At 39.3% G+C, this 20,047-nt stretch overlaps 1 protein-coding gene across 1 annotated transcript in view; it reads right to left on the minus strand.

The window, feature by feature from the left end:
• LOC104505394 (collagen alpha-1(XIV) chain) overlaps nt 1-19,602 on the minus strand; it is a gene marked incomplete at both ends in the record, with an annotated part of 35,312 nt that extends 15,710 nt beyond the window's left edge. Inside the window, 10 exons of the mRNA XM_010157076.1 lie at nt 2,702-2,788; nt 3,061-3,138; nt 8,334-8,492; nt 11,422-11,531; nt 12,471-12,613; nt 14,883-15,021; nt 15,238-15,276; nt 16,848-17,012; nt 18,335-18,478; nt 19,479-19,602. Of these exons, the coding sequence (XP_010155378.1) occupies nt 2,702-2,788; nt 3,061-3,138; nt 8,334-8,492; nt 11,422-11,531; nt 12,471-12,613; nt 14,883-15,021; nt 15,238-15,276; nt 16,848-17,012; nt 18,335-18,478; nt 19,479-19,602 (1,188 nt within the window). The remainder of the gene's footprint in view (nt 1-2,701; nt 2,789-3,060; nt 3,139-8,333; nt 8,493-11,421; nt 11,532-12,470; nt 12,614-14,882; nt 15,022-15,237; nt 15,277-16,847; nt 17,013-18,334; nt 18,479-19,478) is intronic.
• Between the last annotated feature and the right edge of the window lie 445 nt (nt 19,603-20,047).

Raw genomic sequence — 20,047 nt, forward strand, 5'->3', positions numbered from 1 at the left:
CCCGAAAAATATGGATTTAAGATGGAAACATCACAAAAGCCTCCCTCATTTTTTCATAAACTGGTTTTGGTGCTTATTCCCTGGTATTACTAAGCTTCTGTGACTAATTTCAATTTTTTCATTTCTTTGGCTTCTACTTCCAGCCAAGAATTCCTGTTATGCTTTTTTCTCTTACTTTAAATAATGTCTTAATAGCCAGTGCTTTTCCCCAGAAACAGTTCTTAATAAACTGTTATCAAGTGACCTCCTTATTTCTTTTTAATAGTTAAAACCTATGAAGCACAGAAAACTTTTCATTGCAATTAAGCTTTTCCAGACCTCCCATATTTTTGTCTCTTTCCTCACCTTCTCCAGTCCTGCAGCACTCTTTTCAAAATGCAGGCATCACATTTGTGTGTTATCTTACTTCTACTTTGTGTGTGGAACTTCAGACATCATGACCAAATTCTGGCAAAGATTAAGCCATAAAACCAGTATTCCATAATGACATCTGCCAGATCATCTTAACTCTAAACGATACCATGTCTTACCCAAAATGACCCACTTCCTAAAAGACCTTAAAAAATATTTCCAGAGATACTATCCCACACAAATGGAAGTATTTTATTTGGAGTCTTATTAGTCTAATGTCTAAAACTGACTACACGGTAGAGTCCTGATCCCTTAAACAGAAAAATCCTTGGCTTAGAGAAAAGTCACATGACATTTTAACGACTTGGAGCAGTATTGACCAGACACAGCACATGTGACTTTCTGACTTTTGGTTGGCATAGAGACAAACACTGACTTTATTCTTTTGCTCTGCTTTTTCCTAGGCCTCTTTTTTTCCAGAGCTATGCCATCTAACTGGCAAAAAAGTATCACTCAGAAGAGGCTGAGTTCCAGAATCACACGCTCCACTGCCTAGGCAGCGATTTTTCTGCTTAATTTTAGGCCTGCTCTTGCGTGGTTCTCTGCTACTCAAAATATTGTTAATCCTAAGTGTAATAAATATAAGTACATTATTTTACTGCTGGGTTAAGCTTTAGCAGTTCCTGATCTGCATATGTTGTGAGCACATCCTACCAGTCAAATAATTTTAAAACATTTTTCATTTTACTGTGAAATGTGGTCAAAGTACTTGGTTTCAGTTGCGTATTTGTGTGAACTATCCCACTGTCTTTTCCACAGAACACAAGTTGGACAGCTATATACAGAAATTAAACCCTTAATCCATACTTGATTTATAACCTACATTCAAATAAGACAACAGAATAATTTTCCCTTGTTCAAGACACAGCTCTTCAGTGATTTTTCTCCTGAATTCCGTTTCAAGTTTTTGCACCAGAGCTTGAGGAACAGTTCTTGCAGAAAGACTAACCTCTGAACTGTTACTAGGATAAATGCCTGCTAGGATCTGCAATGTGTCTTATGTGCAAATTAATTTTGTTTTTGAACGTGTGCCTCATGTAATTTGCGTACTTTAACCTTTCCAGAAACTTATTTTCTGTTTCATTCTTCACTGGCTCTTTCTCTTCAGAACGTGCTCTTGGATGCAGTAGGAGCAGGGAAACATGCAGGTCAAACTTGTTCACAAGAGGGCCTCATCTCAAACTAATTTAGCAAGCAGCCCTAAGATGCCAATTATACCTATCAATCCAGCTGTAAATGATAAAACACATGACCACTCTACAAAATTCCCGGTTGGGATGCTCATTAAACCAAACCAATAACAGACATTGCAAACAGACCCTACAACTGCTAAAAATCAGCCTTGGGACATGAGATTGCGTTATCTAACTTCAGTGACCCATATCTCAGTTGTCTGGTCTGATCCACTATCCGAGTTCTTCCATAAGTCAGTAAAGAGAAAGGAGATTTATCCCATCTTTCTAAGATACTACGCCAAGATGGAAGGAAAGTTAAATAATTGTCTTCTAGAAGAGACTGTCTAGTTCCACTCGTTACGCAACGAACTTAGATGTATGCTGACTGAACATTTCCACAGTGAACAGATGGGTGCTATCAAAGTAACAACACAAAGTGCAGTTAAAAGTCATGTCAGTGTTTTTCATCGTTCACTGACAAGCTGGAAAAAGTTTCCCTTGTCACCAAAGCCAGTTAATTTAATCTTCTCTTCCCTTCACGGCTGTTGGGTACCTCTTTGCCTCTAGGAGCTCTCCGAAGAACCAGCACTTTCAGTTCTGCTCTCTGATAAATACTGTACTTAGGTAGGGCTTTTAAAGACAGAAAAATCTTCTTTCATCATTTATCACACAAGTGGCACTGTCATATGCTGTATCTTTAATTCATAAGAATAATGTAAATGGAGCATTTCAGAAAGCTGAACTCCAAGCTACATTGTATTAAATGTGCTAGAGTAGACAGCAGGTGATGAAAAATTTTAAAATAAATGGCACCATGACATAGCGACTAATGCTACAGACAGGTAACAGGATGCAAGGTCTAAAGATTACCCTAACTGCTTCAGGTCTTGATTAAACCCTTAAAAAATTCGACTGCCTTACTGGGTGAGGTTTTTTACAGCATATTACTTGGCATCTTTGCTATATACTCAATGGAATTTTATCTCTTTGCCAATACTTAAAACCCTAATTTAACCTTGTGAGTTATACAATGGTTGTATATTCACATGTCTTGGAATAAAGGTGGCCAGTGGACTATTTGGTACAGTTGACTACAAACCTGAATGAAACCTTACCGGTGGTCCAGGAGGTCCAAGGGGACCCTTATTAGCTTCTGAACAGGAACAAGCATGAGGAAGGGCAGGGCAATTTTCCTCATCTCTCTAAGGAAGTATCAAGACAGGAAGAGAATTATGTCCAAACTTTTGATTCAGAAGTTACAAATTTTATGAATCTAAGACATAATACTCTGTGGATGCCTCAAAAGCCCCCTTGATTTAGAAATATACATTGACTTTCAATAGAACAAGTAATCCAAACAGACTTGGGATTTTCTGAAAACTCTTAACTGTCTATTTCCATTAAAACATCTGTCTCAAAGGGGAAAGGGGAAAGGAGAAGGTAAATTATACAGCTATTGAAAGAGGTTTCTTACCAAGCCAGGAAGCTCACAGCATTTGTCCCGATTGGCCCATGAGGTAGCACAAACGATGTCAAACATCTGTAACTGCAGCTGTTTAAAACAAGGGTGATGTACAAAATGATTGTTAGTTGCAAGATCGGTGCAAAAGATCGTCTTCACCAGCAAGAAAAGCTACCTCAATTCAAGCAGTCAGGTTAGACAGAGGAAAGGCTATCGATTTCAAGCAGCTAGCCACAAATACACTGTCTTAAATGGTAAAAGGCTTGTGTTCTAACCTAATTGTCTGAACTGCCAGGCATTACGTGGATTAAGCAAACTGTTAAGGTCAAATGCTGAAGGCATTTGTTGGATTATCCCACCTCCTCGCTTAAATTTATGATTTTGCCCAATGGTGTCTCCTGATACTTTTCTAACAAATGAGACATCAAGAGTCAGGTGAAAGAGAGCTCAGCTTCTCCAAACTTCTCTTAACCCATTGGTCTGGTGCTCAGATTTTATCTGGGAAAAGTTCTCCTGTAGCCTATTACTTACATTGGAGCTGAGCCACAAATAATATTTATCATCTTCTCCAGTTTTATTTTACTTTAGAATATGCCCTCTCTTAGCCATATTATCCTCAGGCAATGAAAGTTTAAGGATGGTGAAATGCTTGCTCAACAGATGACAGCGCTGGGCAGAAAATTCCCACCACACGTCTGGGAACATGGTTTGGATGTGAATTGAATTGACAAGAATACACACATTGGGTAAAAATAATGGCTGCTAGGTACTCAGAAACAATATGCTAAATAGGACTCGGTGGTAAAACCAATTGTCTCCTTTACAGCCTTGAACTGAACACAGGGGTCTAGAGAAATGAAGCTTTCTTCAGTTACTATTTCTATTCTTTTTCCATGCCTCATTTATGTGCATACTGAGCAGAGAGGGGAATGGAACAGAACATCCCATTAAATTAACCCCACATGTTACAAAAATTTGCGGAACTGCTAGAGATAGAACTCTCTTTGGTTTTGCTCCCATTATTATTTTCAGTGGCATTATTTTAACACAAGGACAGAAGAGTGAATTTAAAGATTTTCTTAAAACTGCATTGCTTCTAAAGCTGTTAAAATGAACTACATACGTGTGCCCTCGATTTTGCCTCTTTTTTTTCTTATATAAGTCTATTATTATATTTTAAACAAAGGAATACTTTCATATACATAGAAATTCTTCTTCCCTGCCAGCAGATTAGTGGTTTGTAGATATGCTGTACTACAGATGCAGACACACGTAAGCTGGATCCATGCTAAATGCCTTAGAGAGCTGAAGTGCAGCATGAAGGCAGCTTTTGGACCCTTGGTTTGGCTCCATAAAGGTCCATAAAAGTCCAACAAGTCTCTGTGTCCCTGGCTATGTCAAATGCAAGCTCACTTAGAAGCTTCTTCAAAACACACCCCAAAACTACTAATTCCGGGAGGACTCATTAGGTGGAGCACAGTAGCACATGAACATGCATGAACATACTGCTCTGGGATTCAGAATGACCCTGGGCACTTGCATGGTGCAAGCGAATAAGACATCCCAGAAAAGGAGTGCAGAAACACCTGAGCTGGTTGTGCAGAAAGCAGCTTAGGTTCAGAAGTAAGTAGCATTGCCATTTTTTCCATACCCCAGTGTGACGGTTTTAGTGAGGAAGTTAACTTTCTTTGCAGTGGCTGGTAGGAAGCTCTGTTTCTGGATTTATCCTGAGAAAAGTACTGATGAGATGTCTTTTTAGCTGGTGCTGAGGAGTGCTTGCACCAACTTCAAGGTCTCTCTCAGCTTCTGATTCTGCAGCTGCATTTCCAACTGTCTCACCACAGGCAGTGTGGGGGACACACAGTTCAGACAGCTGACCCACACTGACTGAAGGGGTATTTCACTCCATAGCACGTCACCCTCGATACATAAGCAGGGAGTGAGCCTGGGGGCCATTACTCTCCCTCACTCTCTTGCGCTCCCTAACACTCTAACTCCTTTGCTAGCTGCTTTGCTAACTCCTGTGCTGGCTCGTTCATGAGTGAGTTGGCAGTTCAGCTGGCTTTCCCGGTCATGCTGTCGCTCATGGGGCTCACTCGGACTCTGCTGCGATCACTCTCAGGCCCTCTGGCTTTGACTCATAGAATGGTTTGGGTTGGAAGGGACCTTAAAGACCATCTAGTTCCAACCCCCCTGCCATGGGCAGGGACACCTTCCACTAGACCAGGTTGCTCAAAGCCTCATCCAGCCTGGCCTTGAACACTTCCAGGAATGGGGCATCCACAGCTTCTCTGGGCAGACTCTCACTACTCAGGGCATGGCTGTGCATTGGTTGGCAGGTGGTGAGCAACTGTATCATGTTTTATTTTCTATTATTTAATTACTTAGTAGTAGTAGTATTATATATTCATTTACACATACAGATATTATTAATTTATATTCAATTAGTAAATAGTTCTTAATTCAATTTTACAAGCTTCCTTGTCTTTTTCCTCCAATTCTTCCCTTCCACTGAAGGGAGGCAGTGTGTTGGCTTCATGGTATTTTATTGCTGGCCAGAGTTAAACCACGACACCCAGTTCATTCCAAGCTATCCTTAACAACGGAAGGTTGACAGTATTGGCTAAATGTATGCAGTCCTACATAGGCATGTATATGCATTCATTTCCTCTGGATTAGACAGTCTAGAGATCGACAGTGAAAAAGCATGTTGGTGTAAGATAAAGTGCAAATAGACATTCCCTGAATTGCTGTATTCACCATCCAAATGCTGAATGACTCAGTATTCTTATTTTAAAATATTATGTGGGTTGCTCTGACCCATGCTAAATATCTAAACAAAGCTTTCTTTGCTACCATTAAACATTTATTCATAATTCTCTGTATTCATAGTGATTTTGTTTTCTAAATATCCAGCCCTGAAAGCAGAACCAGTAAGACAAAAATGCCTGCCCATCCGCATCTGATCAGGCTACAGTTCTGCAAAGATTTTTCAAGAGCAGACCACATCACACATTACTTATTTTAACCGCGCATGTACCTAGAGGCAAACAAAAGGAGACATCAATAAAGAGGAGTTCTGTGAATTGTAAATAAACAATGTTTTAAATCTGGACTTCTCATTAAATCCCACTGAAGGAATAAAGAACGTTACGGGCTGCATGACATGGTCAGGTTCTACTGCCTTAGCCCTAGCTGGCTGGAGTGCCTAATCCTGAGAAGCCTTACTACGAAGGGATGTTAAAAGGGCTTTCACCTCTCGCCTAATCCCCTTTGCATCCTATCTACCTCTGTTTCTGCCTCTTCATCCAACTGTAGCACTACACATGCATCAAAGGAGGAAAAAACTCTGATACGATTAAATTCCTTTGAAACAGAAATGTTTTGTAAAATTCAGGTGAGTGCACTGGATTCATTTATTTAAAAAATACATTTAAAACACTTACAATGTTAAACTGTTCTATGTGAATACAGTCAGAACAAAACATCCCCAATTTTATTCTAAAATAACTGCCTGCTTGTTCTTGTTTCATGAAATAAGCATCTCTAAAACACTTCATCAAAGCACTTCATCAAATACAGCTGATGAATAAAGAACTTCTCAGAACTATCAACAAACCCCAATTTTCATATCAATTCGAAACCATTTTCAAAATGTTTTACAAAAAAGAATTTTTGTTGTATGTATGCCTTCATGAGCCTCTTAAAACTGAGAAGATACTGGAATGCACTAAATCTCTGTACTCTCTTTCCAACGGTGGCACATGTGATAGCTAATGAAACAACCAAAATTTCCTTTACATTCTTTTTCCCAGGATTCCCTACAATCTATACAAATATTTTGCACCCAAAAAATTGTACAGTAAGGAATTCCACTGATCTTACTACTTGTTGTATCCTACCTCCTACTACTAGCTTCTTTTGATGTCCTCCACTTTTTGGAGTATAGGAAACCAAGTCATTCATGCCTTAAATGTGACAAGTTCTACTCAATATGAATAAAATGGGCAGAATGGAGACTTTAAAGAATGATATTTTGGTGCTCTTGACCTGCTTGTAATTTGGTATATGTGGCACTACTTGAAGGCAGCTAAACAGTGCTATGGAGTAAAGAATTTTAATCTTCATGTACACATTTATAGTCTTACGTCAGTTTTGCAGTCAAAACCAAATTTTTCAGTGAGTGGGCAGTCTGACTTATCTTTTATAGATTCCTAGGTTCTAACAAAAGACACCATTTCTTTCCACTTCTTTACAAAGCCTTCTCTAATAGCAAAATTTCCTAAGTTTGCCTTTTTCTGTTTCTATTGAAATGTGACTACAAAGGTTTCTCTGTGTAATTGTCTTTACAGGCTTCATATAATGATTATCCATAAGTTTGAGGCCTAAAAGCTCATTTTTATTCTGAAGGCTTATTTTTTACTAAACAAGAGTATTTCCATATAGTAGCAAGCAGATACATTTCTGAAACCTCATTCTTATTCAAATCAAGCCTCGAGTTCAAGGTTCACATTCTCAGCTAACCTCATCCTAAGGTCAAGAAAGTTCAAGGAAAATCAGCGAATGGCACCACACAGCAAAGAAGCCTTCCTAAAATCATTGTCAGTCCTTCAACAACCAAATCTACCTGAAAACCCCTCCCAAACCTTCTTCATGACATCTGAGGCAAAACAGAAAGACTCCCATAGGTTGCTGTGCAAACAGAACGATCAGTTACTGCTTCTAGGAGAATAATTTTGGAGAAATAAAAGAATACTTAATCTTGGGGAGGATCTTTCACATTTAGAATATTTTCTATTATAAAAGAACTAGATACACTAAGACAGGGGCTTTTGGTGGCTGTCTGTGTCAAACCAGCTCAATTCTTTAATGAACAGATAGTGAGCTTTGGATAACCATAGAGTAAGAGGGAATAAAGGACATGGGGAATAATTATCACTCAAAACAAGGTTTAAATGATTCCAGGTAAAGGACTTCTACATTGTATTACTCCATGTAATGAAGTTGGAACACAAGTCATATCTGAATGTATCGACTGTGCTCACTTATGTGTTTGAGAATAACATTTGAACAATGATGATCTAGAGATTTTGTTTATTAAAATAATCAAAAATAGATTTTGTCCCAGTTGAGAACTACTGGAGGCTTTTGCAGAATTTCTAAAATGCTAGAACTTTACTGTTTCAGATATTAATTCACTCTGCTTCAATTTAAAACTAACTGCAAAGATCCCAAACACTTGTTTTTTACAATATTTAAATGGTTTAAAGAAATGTTCTACTTACTGGTGCAGAGTTGTCTCTTGGTCCTCTGGATCTGACCATTCTCCCCAGCACTTCTATGCCATCAGAACTAATATTCCCTGCTGCATTAATGGTCTTCTCGCTCACTTGCTTGCAGTCAATAATTATTTTGGCTGTAGTCTTGCTGATAACAACATGCAACTAAGGAAAACAAAAGATGCTTTAACATACAAAGGAGCACACAGGATATATTAATTTCTGGGGAAAAGGGGGACGTTTTCGAAATGAGGTCCTAACTCTATGTTTGTTAATGAAACTCAGAGAATAATCCATAGAAAATAATCTAGATGACCTCTAGAGGTCCCTTGAAACCTGATTTATTCTACGATTCTAACCTATCACATGGTAATATTTTTCTGCTTATGAAACATCTGTACATAAATTGGCACCTTACATAATTATATTCTTACTGAATAAATTATCCTTGACAAAAGATCTACAAAATGGTCATAAAGCACCCAAATCCCAAAGAACCTTTGATTTATGTGGTCAGTAATTATTCCTGGACCTTGTATGATCCTGCTGTTTAGCACTAGATTTCACCAATCATCCTTTATAGCCACTTGCAAAAGCCGAAACTAAGCAGTAAAATTTAGCTTGTAAATCATACATTAGCCACACACCAAAACCTTTCATAGTGAAATTTTTATACTGAAAAAAAATCAAATTACAACAAACACAGTACAGAAAAGCAAAGCACAGCAACAGATACTTCCTTCTGCCTTGACACACATTCTGTTGTCCACTGCTGATGCAGCAAAGACAGTTCCAGCAGAGCAGAGACAACAACCCTAGCCACAATTGTCCTGTCACAGAATCATAAAAAGGTCTTTTCCAACCTAAATGAAAAAGACCACCAAGTCCAACCATTAACCTCACACTGCCAAGTCCAGCACTAAACCATGTCCCTAGGCACCACATCTACACACCTTTCAAATACCTCCAGGGGTGGTGACTCCACCACTTCCCTGGGCTGCCTGTTCCAACGCCTGACACCCCTTTCAGTGAAGAAATCTTTCCTAATCTCCAATCTAAACCTCCCTGATTTCAATTTATACCCATTACCCCTTGTCCTGTCACTACAGGCCCTTGTAAAAAGCCCTCTCCCAGTACCCTTGTAGGCCCCCTTCAGATACTGGAAAGCTGCAATGAGGTCTCCTCGGAGCCTCCTCTTCTCCAGGCTGAACAACCCCAGCTCCCTCAGCTGCTCCTCACAGGACTTGTGCTCCAGACCCTTCCCCAGCTCCGTTGCCCTTCTCTGGACACACTCCAGCACTTCAGTGTCTTTCCTCAAAACTGGGCTTGTTCAGCCTGGAGAAGAGGAGGCTCCGAGGAGACCTCATTGCAGCTTTCCAGTATCTGAAGGGGGCCTACAAGGGTACTGGGAGAGGGCTTTTTACAAGGGCCTGTAGTGACAGGACAAGGGGTAATGGGTATAAATTGAAATCAGGGAGGTTTAGATTAGATATCAGGAAGAAATTCTTCACAGAGAGGGTGGTGAAGCACTGGAACAGGTTGCCCAGAGAAGCTGTGGATGCCCCATCCCTGGATGTCTTCAAGGCCAGGCTGGATGTGGCTTTGAGCAACCTGGTCTAGTGGAAGGTGTCCCTGCCCATGGCAGGGGGGTTGGAACTAGATGATCTTTAAGGTCCCTTCCAACCCAAACCATTCTGTGATTCTATGATTCTTGCAGTGAGGGGCCCAAAACTGAACACAGGATTCGAGTTGGGGCCTCACCAGTGCCCAGTACAGGGGGACAATCCCTGCCCTAGTCCTGCTGGCCACACTGTTCCTGACACAGGCCAGGATGCCATTGGCCTTCTTGGCCACCTGGGCACACTGCTGGCTCATATTCAGCCAACTGTCAGCAAACACTCCCAGGTCCTTTTCCACCAGGCAGCTTTCCAGCCACTCATCCCCAAGCCTGCAGTGTTACATGAGGTTGTTGTGACCCAAGTGCTCATACAATTGGTCTCATACAATTGGCCTCGGCCCATCAGCCCAACCTGTCCAGATCGCTCCGTAGAGCATTCCTACCCTCATGATCAAGCTCTCAGTTAAGCAAAGGAAAGAAGAATTTGGGAGGGGGTTGTGTGTGTGCATGTGCGCACAGAGGCTGGTAGAAGAACTGGTAGAAATGCCGTATCTGCTCTATACCAGCACACTATGGGGAGATCAGAGCCAAAGGTATAGGAGAGAGTGCCGGGAAGAAGTCATGTAGCTGCTTTGCCATGGTCTTAGCTGGAACTAAGTAACTGAAAAACTGCTAAGAATCGGGTCTCCTGTGCCATTCAAACACAAATATAGCAAGGTTCATCATTAAACACTAACAAAAATTCCTAATAGGAGAGTTTGCTAAAGCCTCACGTATTCCTCCAAAGCACAGCTTAAAAGTCAGAATTAAACCCCAGCTCTGACCTACCTTCCCTTTCTCTCTCCATCAATTAAACAGGAAGTACAGAAAGATTAAGCTCTGTAAATACTATCCCTCCAATCCACAAAATCCCTTTTTTGTTTAGGAAAGACAGAAACATCAGGAATAAAAGTGAACAACAAAAGCACCTTCCACAACAAGTATGTGCTACAATCCCAGCACTACTTCATCTGCCTTTGGAAAGAATGTTACGAGTTCTCTAACAGCCAAGAGAAGTTCGACATGGCATAGCCCTTAAAATATGTTTTAAAATAACAACTCTGGTCAAAAGAAGGATACATTTTTTTGGTGGACTTTTTCTTTTCATTTTGAGTGACATTTCCAACCCAAACCTTAAAAGGAAAAGCCAATTTCTTTCTAAATTACTTTTCAAGGCAAGTATTTTAATTGACTCTAAAATCCAGACACAAAGCATGAGATGAAAATTGGTCATATCAGCTTCACCATAAAAACTATGACTTTTTTAATGTTAATTCAATATTGCAAAGAGACTTAACAAACAGACAGCTTGGTAGATGACTGAATATGCAAAATACATTTCCTTTGGCAGCAGTTGACCACATGAAAGATTTCAAAACATGAAAAACTCCAAAACCTTTATTCAGAGTGGGGTTTTTTTCTATTACCATTACTAACCTTATGAAAACTTCCGTAAAATATCTTCCTAATTTCAGGACCTTCAAAAGTCACAGTTTGAAAATCTCCTTTGTAGTCATAGTTAAAGAAAGTTAGAGTTTTACCACCATCTGTGTGAGAATAAAAACAAGGGTTCTGTGTCACAGGAAGAAAAGGTCTGCCGCATTATTTGAAAATGTCAATTTTGTGTTAAACAAAGATGACCAAAGATGTCAGATCAAATGTTAGTAAAACACATTCTTAAGTGATATACTGACCTGGAAGTGGCAAGTTCTCTCAGAGAAGTGCTCTTTCCTGGTTTGGCAGGAAGGATGGACCAATAGTTGGAAGTCTACCTCACCCATGTCTACCTGATCCTACTCTCCCACTAGTTCTCTGTGGGAATTTGGACAAGAAAAGGAGGCACAGATCCTCAAGCTAGCCAAATGCTTAATTCCCACCTATTTCAAGGTGACTTACATAAAAAATTCTAGGAAAGACAGAAAGATAAGTAGTAATATCTCTCTTTTAACTGGCACCTATGAAGAACCGCTATCATAGTACCTAACACCTTTTCAACAGTAAACATGGAAACCTAAATTATAATCTGTTTTACAGTTGTGGAAGTCAGATCAAGTAGAAATGAAAAGAGCCATTAAGGGTTCATGCCTGTAGCTCTACGTCCACCAGACTGCACTGCCTCTGTGTGTACCATACTGTCAGTACCGCTGGCTTGTATCAAGATAGATTCTATTAGAACCAGATTCAGAGCAGTGGAAATTTTCAAAGCGAAGGAGTAGCTCCCTTACATCAATTTACATCTAGAATGGCTGTTTGGTTTGTGGTGCAATTGCTCCCAGTTTAGAGCAGTGTACTCAAAATTGGACTCTAACTCCAAATTAAACTCAGTTAAAAGAAATCTAAAAAACACCCATTAGAGACTATTACCATCCAGATTCAGGTAGTTGTTCTGACAGCAGATTAAAGCATTGGCAATAATAAATCTAGACACAGAACGAATCATTCCTACAGTGAAAGAAAACATCACTGATAAAATACAAAATACATACTATCTAAAATAACTCCAACCAGTGGTTCATATTCTTCATTTAAAATCTCCCAAAGAGCAAATGGCTCCTGAGGTGTGTCAGGGAGTATACGGAAGAGAAACGTAATGGTGTAATCAGAAGGGAGACCTTCAGGATGCAAATACCTGTAAGAGAAACAATGTCTTTTAAACTCACACAAACATTATATCTGGTGATTTACTCACCAGATACTCACTTAACACTTTCTACTACTCTGCATACTTCTTTGGAAATCAAGATAGAGAAGCAATATGAATAAGTGTTTGCAAAAGCTACTCAACTTGATAACTATCAAAAGAATAGTTATGAAGAAAGGAGTTCTCTTTTCCCTTGAAATTTACAAAATTGCCCTTAACTTATTTTCTTCTAATTTGAAGATCAAATTGGAGGTCAGTTTGAAGTACAGATGAAATTAATTATATTAAAAGCTTTTAAAAAATATTAGCCACTCGCAAGACCTGTGCTATTGTGTGGTTTAACAGCCAATGAAATAGAAGTTGCTTGGAAGACCAATCTCAATAGACATGTCCTTTGTCATTAAATCATCCCTAATGGACAGAAATTAGGAATGACAGAGACTGTTACAGGAAGCTTTATAAATTATATAGAATGTAGTTTATACCTTTCAAAACAAATATATAAGAAAGGGAAGCCAAACCAGATCACACATACAGAAATACAATCTGTTCCCCTAGAATTTTTGCAGAACAGAGGGGAAGCTTATGACAGAAGTATGTTACTTTATCCCATTTCCTAGATTTTTTAATTTAGTACTTCCAATTTAATTGAACCTTTTGTTGTCAAATGGTGAAGTGGGACACTTGGACAAGTGTCTGAAATGATTGACTCTATTTTGAAAATGTTAATTAGCCTGATTCCTTAAAATCATATTAAAGGGATCTGAAAGAAGCCTGAAAAGGTTATTTTATCAATTTATTTTCCTCAATTATAATCTATTCCTCCTAAAGTGTTTGTGCCACATACAAGATGAACAGATATGAATCATGCTGGAAAAGCAGTTAAAAGTGATATATAATCAATATTATCTGCACAGTGGTCTGTAGATGACCTATCGTGACACTGTACTGCGCATTTCCCACCAAGAAAAGAGAGTGGGAACTCAGCTGGTATAAGAACAAAGTCTTACAGCATGCCCATTGTACAAAGAATGAAAGAAAATTCAATAAGCAAGGTTTGGGGATACAGAGCTCTGAAAGGAGAGTAACATTAATGACATTCAGTGCACAGATGAGATGACAAAAACGAGTGGTATTATTTAGACGTACCTGTAGATCATCAAGAGAAAGGTACCCTCTCAACCATGAAAAGGAGTGAAAGCCTAATGAAGCAGTAAGATTGGGCTGGGTGGCAGCTACAGAAGAGCATATAAATGCAGCAGATCGATTAGAAAGAAGCAGAAAGGGAAAAAGAAAAGAGAAATGCTAATTCCTGGAAATTCCATTCCATCTAGACCCAGGAGGAAACTGACTGAGAATGTGAAACAGCTCCAAGAAGTACAGCTCCAACTGGGACACAACTGGACAATCACACAAAAGGACTAAGATGACATCTAACATAAACATTAAAAGTAATTTCCCACTGTTTTTCTGCCTTATTTATCTCAGCTAGAGAATACATCAGCCCATGTTTAAGCCAGCAGGGCCACTGATTTTCTCTGGTACCACTTAATACAAAGTGGAGGACTTGGCTGTGAGGAACCAAACACAACATACACACTGTTCACAGAAAAAATGGAGAGCCTCCATCCCTTCCTCCCTGAGGAGTGACTAAAAAAGTTCGATGGGAGGTTTCTTCATCATCTCCTTCATCTCTCTCAGAACACAGTCCTTGTGACTGAACTACATCCTGCCTCCCAGGGAGGTACTAGATGGTGTTCACACAAACTCATTTCAGCACAAGGAGATAATCTTTCTTTGTAATCAAGGAATGGACATAACCTGATGCAGAAAGTGACTGGGAACACCTAAAGCATGTTCTCCTTCTGACTCAGACTTCAAAGGCATTTTGCATTCTATGACATTTCAACCCACTTTCCAGAGGCACTTTTCACAAAGTACTACGTACTGGAATCTGCCCAGACGTGCGCTTGCATGAAATTCTTCGGTGCTAAATGGCACACGCCTGAAATAGGCTCATTGGGAAACCCAAACTAGCCAGTGGGCTTACCTACATTTACCCCCAGTTGTTATTTTTGAATGAAACTTACTGAGGATTCAGGACACCAAAGACACTTTCTATTCATTAGTATAGCATATTTACACACTGCCAAATCTGCTCCTCTGACATGAAAATACTGATCCCTGAAATGAACAATTGCCTGCACTGGACAATTGTCTTCATGTGTTTTAAGGATATTTACATGTTATTACATACTTGGTAGGCTGGGATACCAGGGCATCCTTGTGCAGTCTGTAACATGGGTAAACATTAAATGTACCAGGTTCCATTGAAACCCCTTCCACAGCTGAAAACTCCTTTTCAACCAAACCAAACATTTCCATCATTTTAAATCCTGGAAAGCATCAAGATAAACACGATATTAATTCAAAATAATACCATATTACAGGAAACAAAAAAAGGACAAAGCCAGTTGCATCAAATAGTTTCATATCACCATCTGTGTAACAGCTGTTAGCATATAGGAAAATTTATTGCCTAATATTGTGAAAATCAGGTAATGGAAACGATTCCATAAATCGGGAAAAAAATTAACACAAAAATACTGTACCTGCAAAATTGTTGCCATCTTTAACCACCAATGGGCAGGCTGGAAAAGAGGGAAAGATATATTTAAGGATACAAGAGATGTCCCCACTGGGTCAGAACAATGATCCACTCAGCCCAGTCCTCCAACCCCAACAGCAGCACAAGGAGATGCTGTTTCGAAGGGCATGCAAACCTGGCCATTTTCTACTCCATTCAGGTAATACTCCACATGATCCACAAGGGTTATAGCAAAGACTTTAAAGGGTACATCCCTGTGTGTTCCATATAATATCTTTCTATGGATCTGTTGTCCATGAATTTGTCTACTCCTTCAATGAACTTGCCTTCACAACCTCTTGTGGCAACAAATTCATTGCCTGCTGTGTAAAAAAGTACGTCTTATACTGAGTTTTAGGCAAGTGCTCCCTAGTTCTCTATTTGTAAGCTTCTCCAGCCCAACTCCATCTCAAGTTCAATTACTTCAGCTGGCACTCTCTGTACGTTTTCAAACTCCACAACAGCTTTCATGAGCAAGAGAGACCAGAATTGCATGCAGTCCTTAAGATGTGTACACCTGTTTTAAATAGCTGTCAATCTGGTTTATATTTTCCTTCTGGCAGGGAAGAAAGTACACTTATGGGAAATCAATATGCCTAGATGAAGGGTGTCAAATATGGCACCCCCGGATACTCATATTCAGAGATCGCTTTTGGAATAAAAGCACAACTGACCAATAAATGCTACAGATTTCATAGATTTCAAAGAGTTCAGCAAAGCTTTTGACACGGTGTCCCATGGCACCCTCATAGACAAGCTTAAGAAGCATGGATGGGACCATTGGGGGATGAGGTGGATTGGGAACTGGCTGGAGGACAGAGCTCAGAGACTTGTGGTCAATGGGGCAGAGTCTAGTTGGAGGCTGGTGGCTAGTGGCACCCCCAGGGGTCAGTGCCCTATTCAATATATTCGTCAATGACCTGTCAAAGGGATAGAACGTACTCTCAGCAAGTTTGCTGACGATCCCAAACTGGGACGAGTGGCTGCCACACCAGAAGGCTGTGCTGCCATCCATGTGACCTGGACTTGTTGCTGTGTGATCTACTTCAGGGGATCGTGCTGTGGCAGGGGGGTTGGACTAGATGATCTCTGGAGGTCACTTCCAAGCCCTACCTCTCTGTGAATGTGTTTTATGTTTTTCCTTAGGCTAGAACTCTTCTAATTTCTCTGATAATACAAACATTAATGATTAGATCTCCGTTAATAAATTAACCATGTGATCTGAGTAACAATGAATGTAGCTATCTCTACTCTTAGATGGTTAAAGCAGCCTGGAAAATAAAACGTAATTAACTTTTTATAAAAAAATTATGAACCATTAACATTTTTTCAAATCTGAAATAACGTTTTGACAGCCAATGGATGTATTCTGGATTTATAGCAACCAATAATTATTTTGAAGTCACCACACCTTCATTTCCTTAATCTTTTACAGAACTAACAATAGAGTCACAATATCTGCAGCAGATTATGTTAAAAAGTTGAAGAATACCTCTTAATAGAAAATTAATAGTTACAAGAAACCACAGTATTTAGCACTTATTTTAGAAGCAAGTAAAAGTCAAAATGACTAACTTGCTGATGCAGTTTCACAAACAAAAGTGATCAGCTCATCTTCGATTTTTGTAAAGGCATCAAAGTCATCCACAAAGAAGACATGTCTCTCACTGGGCTTGCTGCCAATATTAACTAACTCTGAATAGTCAGCATCAGCTACTCCAATAGCAAAAAAGCTGAAACCTGTAAAACAAAAAAGAACACTTGCGAGTCATTCATTTAGAGAGGGGAAATACAATATGAACACAACTGTATTTGCAGTGGTTCCTTTCCTGATTAAATACACAAGTGGAAATTTTATTATTATCCCATAACACAAGAAAATTCATGCATGTAATCTAAAATAAAGGTAATGCATTCTCCATGAAATATTCCTTTTGGCCATTTATCCTTAATCAGTTAATTAACATCAATGCTTAAGTGTTTTCTTGAAGACACGTAAGACTACTCAGTAGTTTAAAGTTTTATTGTATGTTTAAATGCATTTCTAATTTAATGCTATACTGTAATAGACACAAAAATATCCATGTTCCAAGTATTATCATAAATACAAAACACAGGAATTAATTTCCTGTCCATCTTTTACAGATTTGTTCTGTGCCGTATATTAATCAGTGTTCAAGCCACTGCTGCCTGATGAGTGAACACAGAAATAAATGTGCTCTCCTTTCATCAGCAACTTAACTGCCCTGGTTGAATCTGTTCTATATATATGCTGCATGAATATTTCAAAATTTGACCCTGCCTTTAAAGATTTAAATGAAATGGAAATTATATCTTATATGTTTGAGGAGCAGCAAAATAGCTAAAAGTTTTTCAACACATTCCTTTCCATTAAAGATAAAGAAAAAACCTGCCTACAGCAGGCTGAACATCATTAATGGACATATTGTTTTTGCATGGCTCAGTCCCAAATTTACTCCGGTCAAGCAATATTGACTTTAAGTATGAATGAGGCCCAAAGGCATTCATGAAGTTTTTGCAGGGCATTTAGCATAACAAAACTTTGACTTCATATGTTACAACATCTTCATGTCTCATCCAAGATCAGCACCTCTTCTTGCCAGTATCATAGATGCAAGTCAGCACCTGCTCCAACTTATCTGCAGCCTCAACATACAGCACACACAAAAGGAAAAGGGAGAGGGGAAGTCACCTGTCCAAGGTGACACAATCCAGCAACTGAACCCCCATGATATGCTCTCTCCTCTGGAGGTCGCTGACTGTTGAATATTTTCTGTTCAGCTTAGACATAGACTCCAATTTAATCAGAAATCTGGGGTTTTCTTGACTGCTACTTAAAACAAGCTATGCATGCAAAAAAATCCAGGATCTAACCATATCCTAGCGATACTCTGTGTTTCTCAGCCGTTTCCCGTCTGTTTTCTTTAAACATGGAAATCTTCTTGGAGATAAAGTTATCCTTATCTCATGATCACACTTATATGGTTACAATTGATGAGAAAAAAGAAAATGTGAATAGTTCTTAAAACTACACATTTTACCATCTAGTTGCATTTCTCTGGAGACTTTGTTCACATCGTCCTGTGATCGCCCGTCAGTAATGACAACCAAAACCTTTGGAATGCCCCTTCTCATTCCTGCCTCTCCAGTAAACAAGACTTCTCTTGCATGTTTAATGGCTTTGCCTGAAACAGAAAAAATGAACATCATCCTTTGACTGTGACATAAATCCAATTTCTATTGGCTTCTCATACCGTGGTAGACATCAATAGAAAGAGAAATGTGTTGCGTCCTGAGTAGTCTGTAAATTAGTGCATTCTGTAGTTATTAAAATAGAGATTGAGAAATGTTTAATTTTGACCCTAACCTTTGAAAATTCGATAGCTTCAGCCATTCATTTCTTCAATCAGAAGGCTTAAGAAAATGAGATTTGTGGAAAAGGGTATTCTGTGTGGGTTACAGATAACAATCTTTCTTAATTGGACTGTAGGGCACACTGCAGGTAACAACTGAAAGTGCCACTGTAGCATTTTCTTGAGTAAATGGACGTGTTATTTTCATACTACTCAGACTGGATGCAATGCAACAGCTGCAAGAAATTTCTGTGCAGTCTGAGGATAACAAAACATATGGCTTCCAACTGAAACGTATTTTAACCCTTTCAGCACTAATCTTTAACTTCTGCACATCAGAGAGCTATCTTAAGGGATTAATGACTTGTAACTACATTCAGTTAACAGACATCTCCCAGCCCAGTCTGGACATACCACTGAGGCTTAACTGTCCTGGCTTATAACCAGACAGACCTTCCACTCTGCCCACTGTTTTCTACATTGTCTGTGAGCGAGCTCTCACCTTCTCTCCCCTCCCACTTTTCCACTTGCCAAACTGATTTCATATTACTCCCCATTACACAATCCCCAGTCATTCACTTCTGCCCAGGTGCCTCCTCTCTCCCTTCCTCCCTGGTCCTTGACATCACTCTTGGTTAGAGGAGTGAAAGGTGTAAACTGCAGATTACAAAGACCTTCTAACTTCAAAGCCCAAGCTTTCACCTGCAGCGTGGACATACCTTGATCTCACTGTTTTTACACTGATATATTAAATCAATTAGCAAATGGGAAAGAAATACTACACCGACACAAGCAGGGAGAAAATCAGCACCATAATCATGACCTTTCTCACCTGTTTTTGTATTTCCTCCTTTGTAGGCTATTTGCTGAATAGCTTCAAGAAGAGTCTCTTTTGTTTTGTATGCATTCAACTTAAATTCTGTCCTGGGATCATCACTGAACTGAATTATTGCCACCTATGCACACAGAAGACGTGTTCATTACAAAAACACTACCCAGAGTATAAGGAAAAAGTAAGTATATCAGTGCATTTAACCCAAGGATTTATCTTTTAACTTTGCTTCATCCTTAAATTGAAGACAAATTTTTTTTCCTCTTTAAGAAGCTTTCACTAAATAAAGTTTAATTTTACTCTTTGCAGCCTTGGTGACCACCTAACACTTTATGGTTTCATTTTGCAGCAAACAGGATGAGAAAAGTAACACCCACTTTGGCAAAAGTACTCTCAAACGAGCCTAAAAGAAGATCATAGTTATAGCTGCTCACACATTTACAGTTACTCATACAGAACTGCAGGGACTTTATTCAGTCCCCAGAAATGAACAGCTGCACATAAGTAACAAGTTAAGGAGCAGTACCGAGCAAGTATTGCAATAGCAAGCACAGGTACAGGCTGGGTGG

The sequence above is a fragment of the Eurypyga helias genome, unplaced genomic scaffold (assembly GCF_000690775.1).
Source record: "Eurypyga helias isolate BGI_N326 unplaced genomic scaffold, ASM69077v1 scaffold14588, whole genome shotgun sequence".
Classification (NCBI taxonomy): Eukaryota; Metazoa; Chordata; class Aves; order Eurypygiformes; family Eurypygidae; genus Eurypyga; species Eurypyga helias.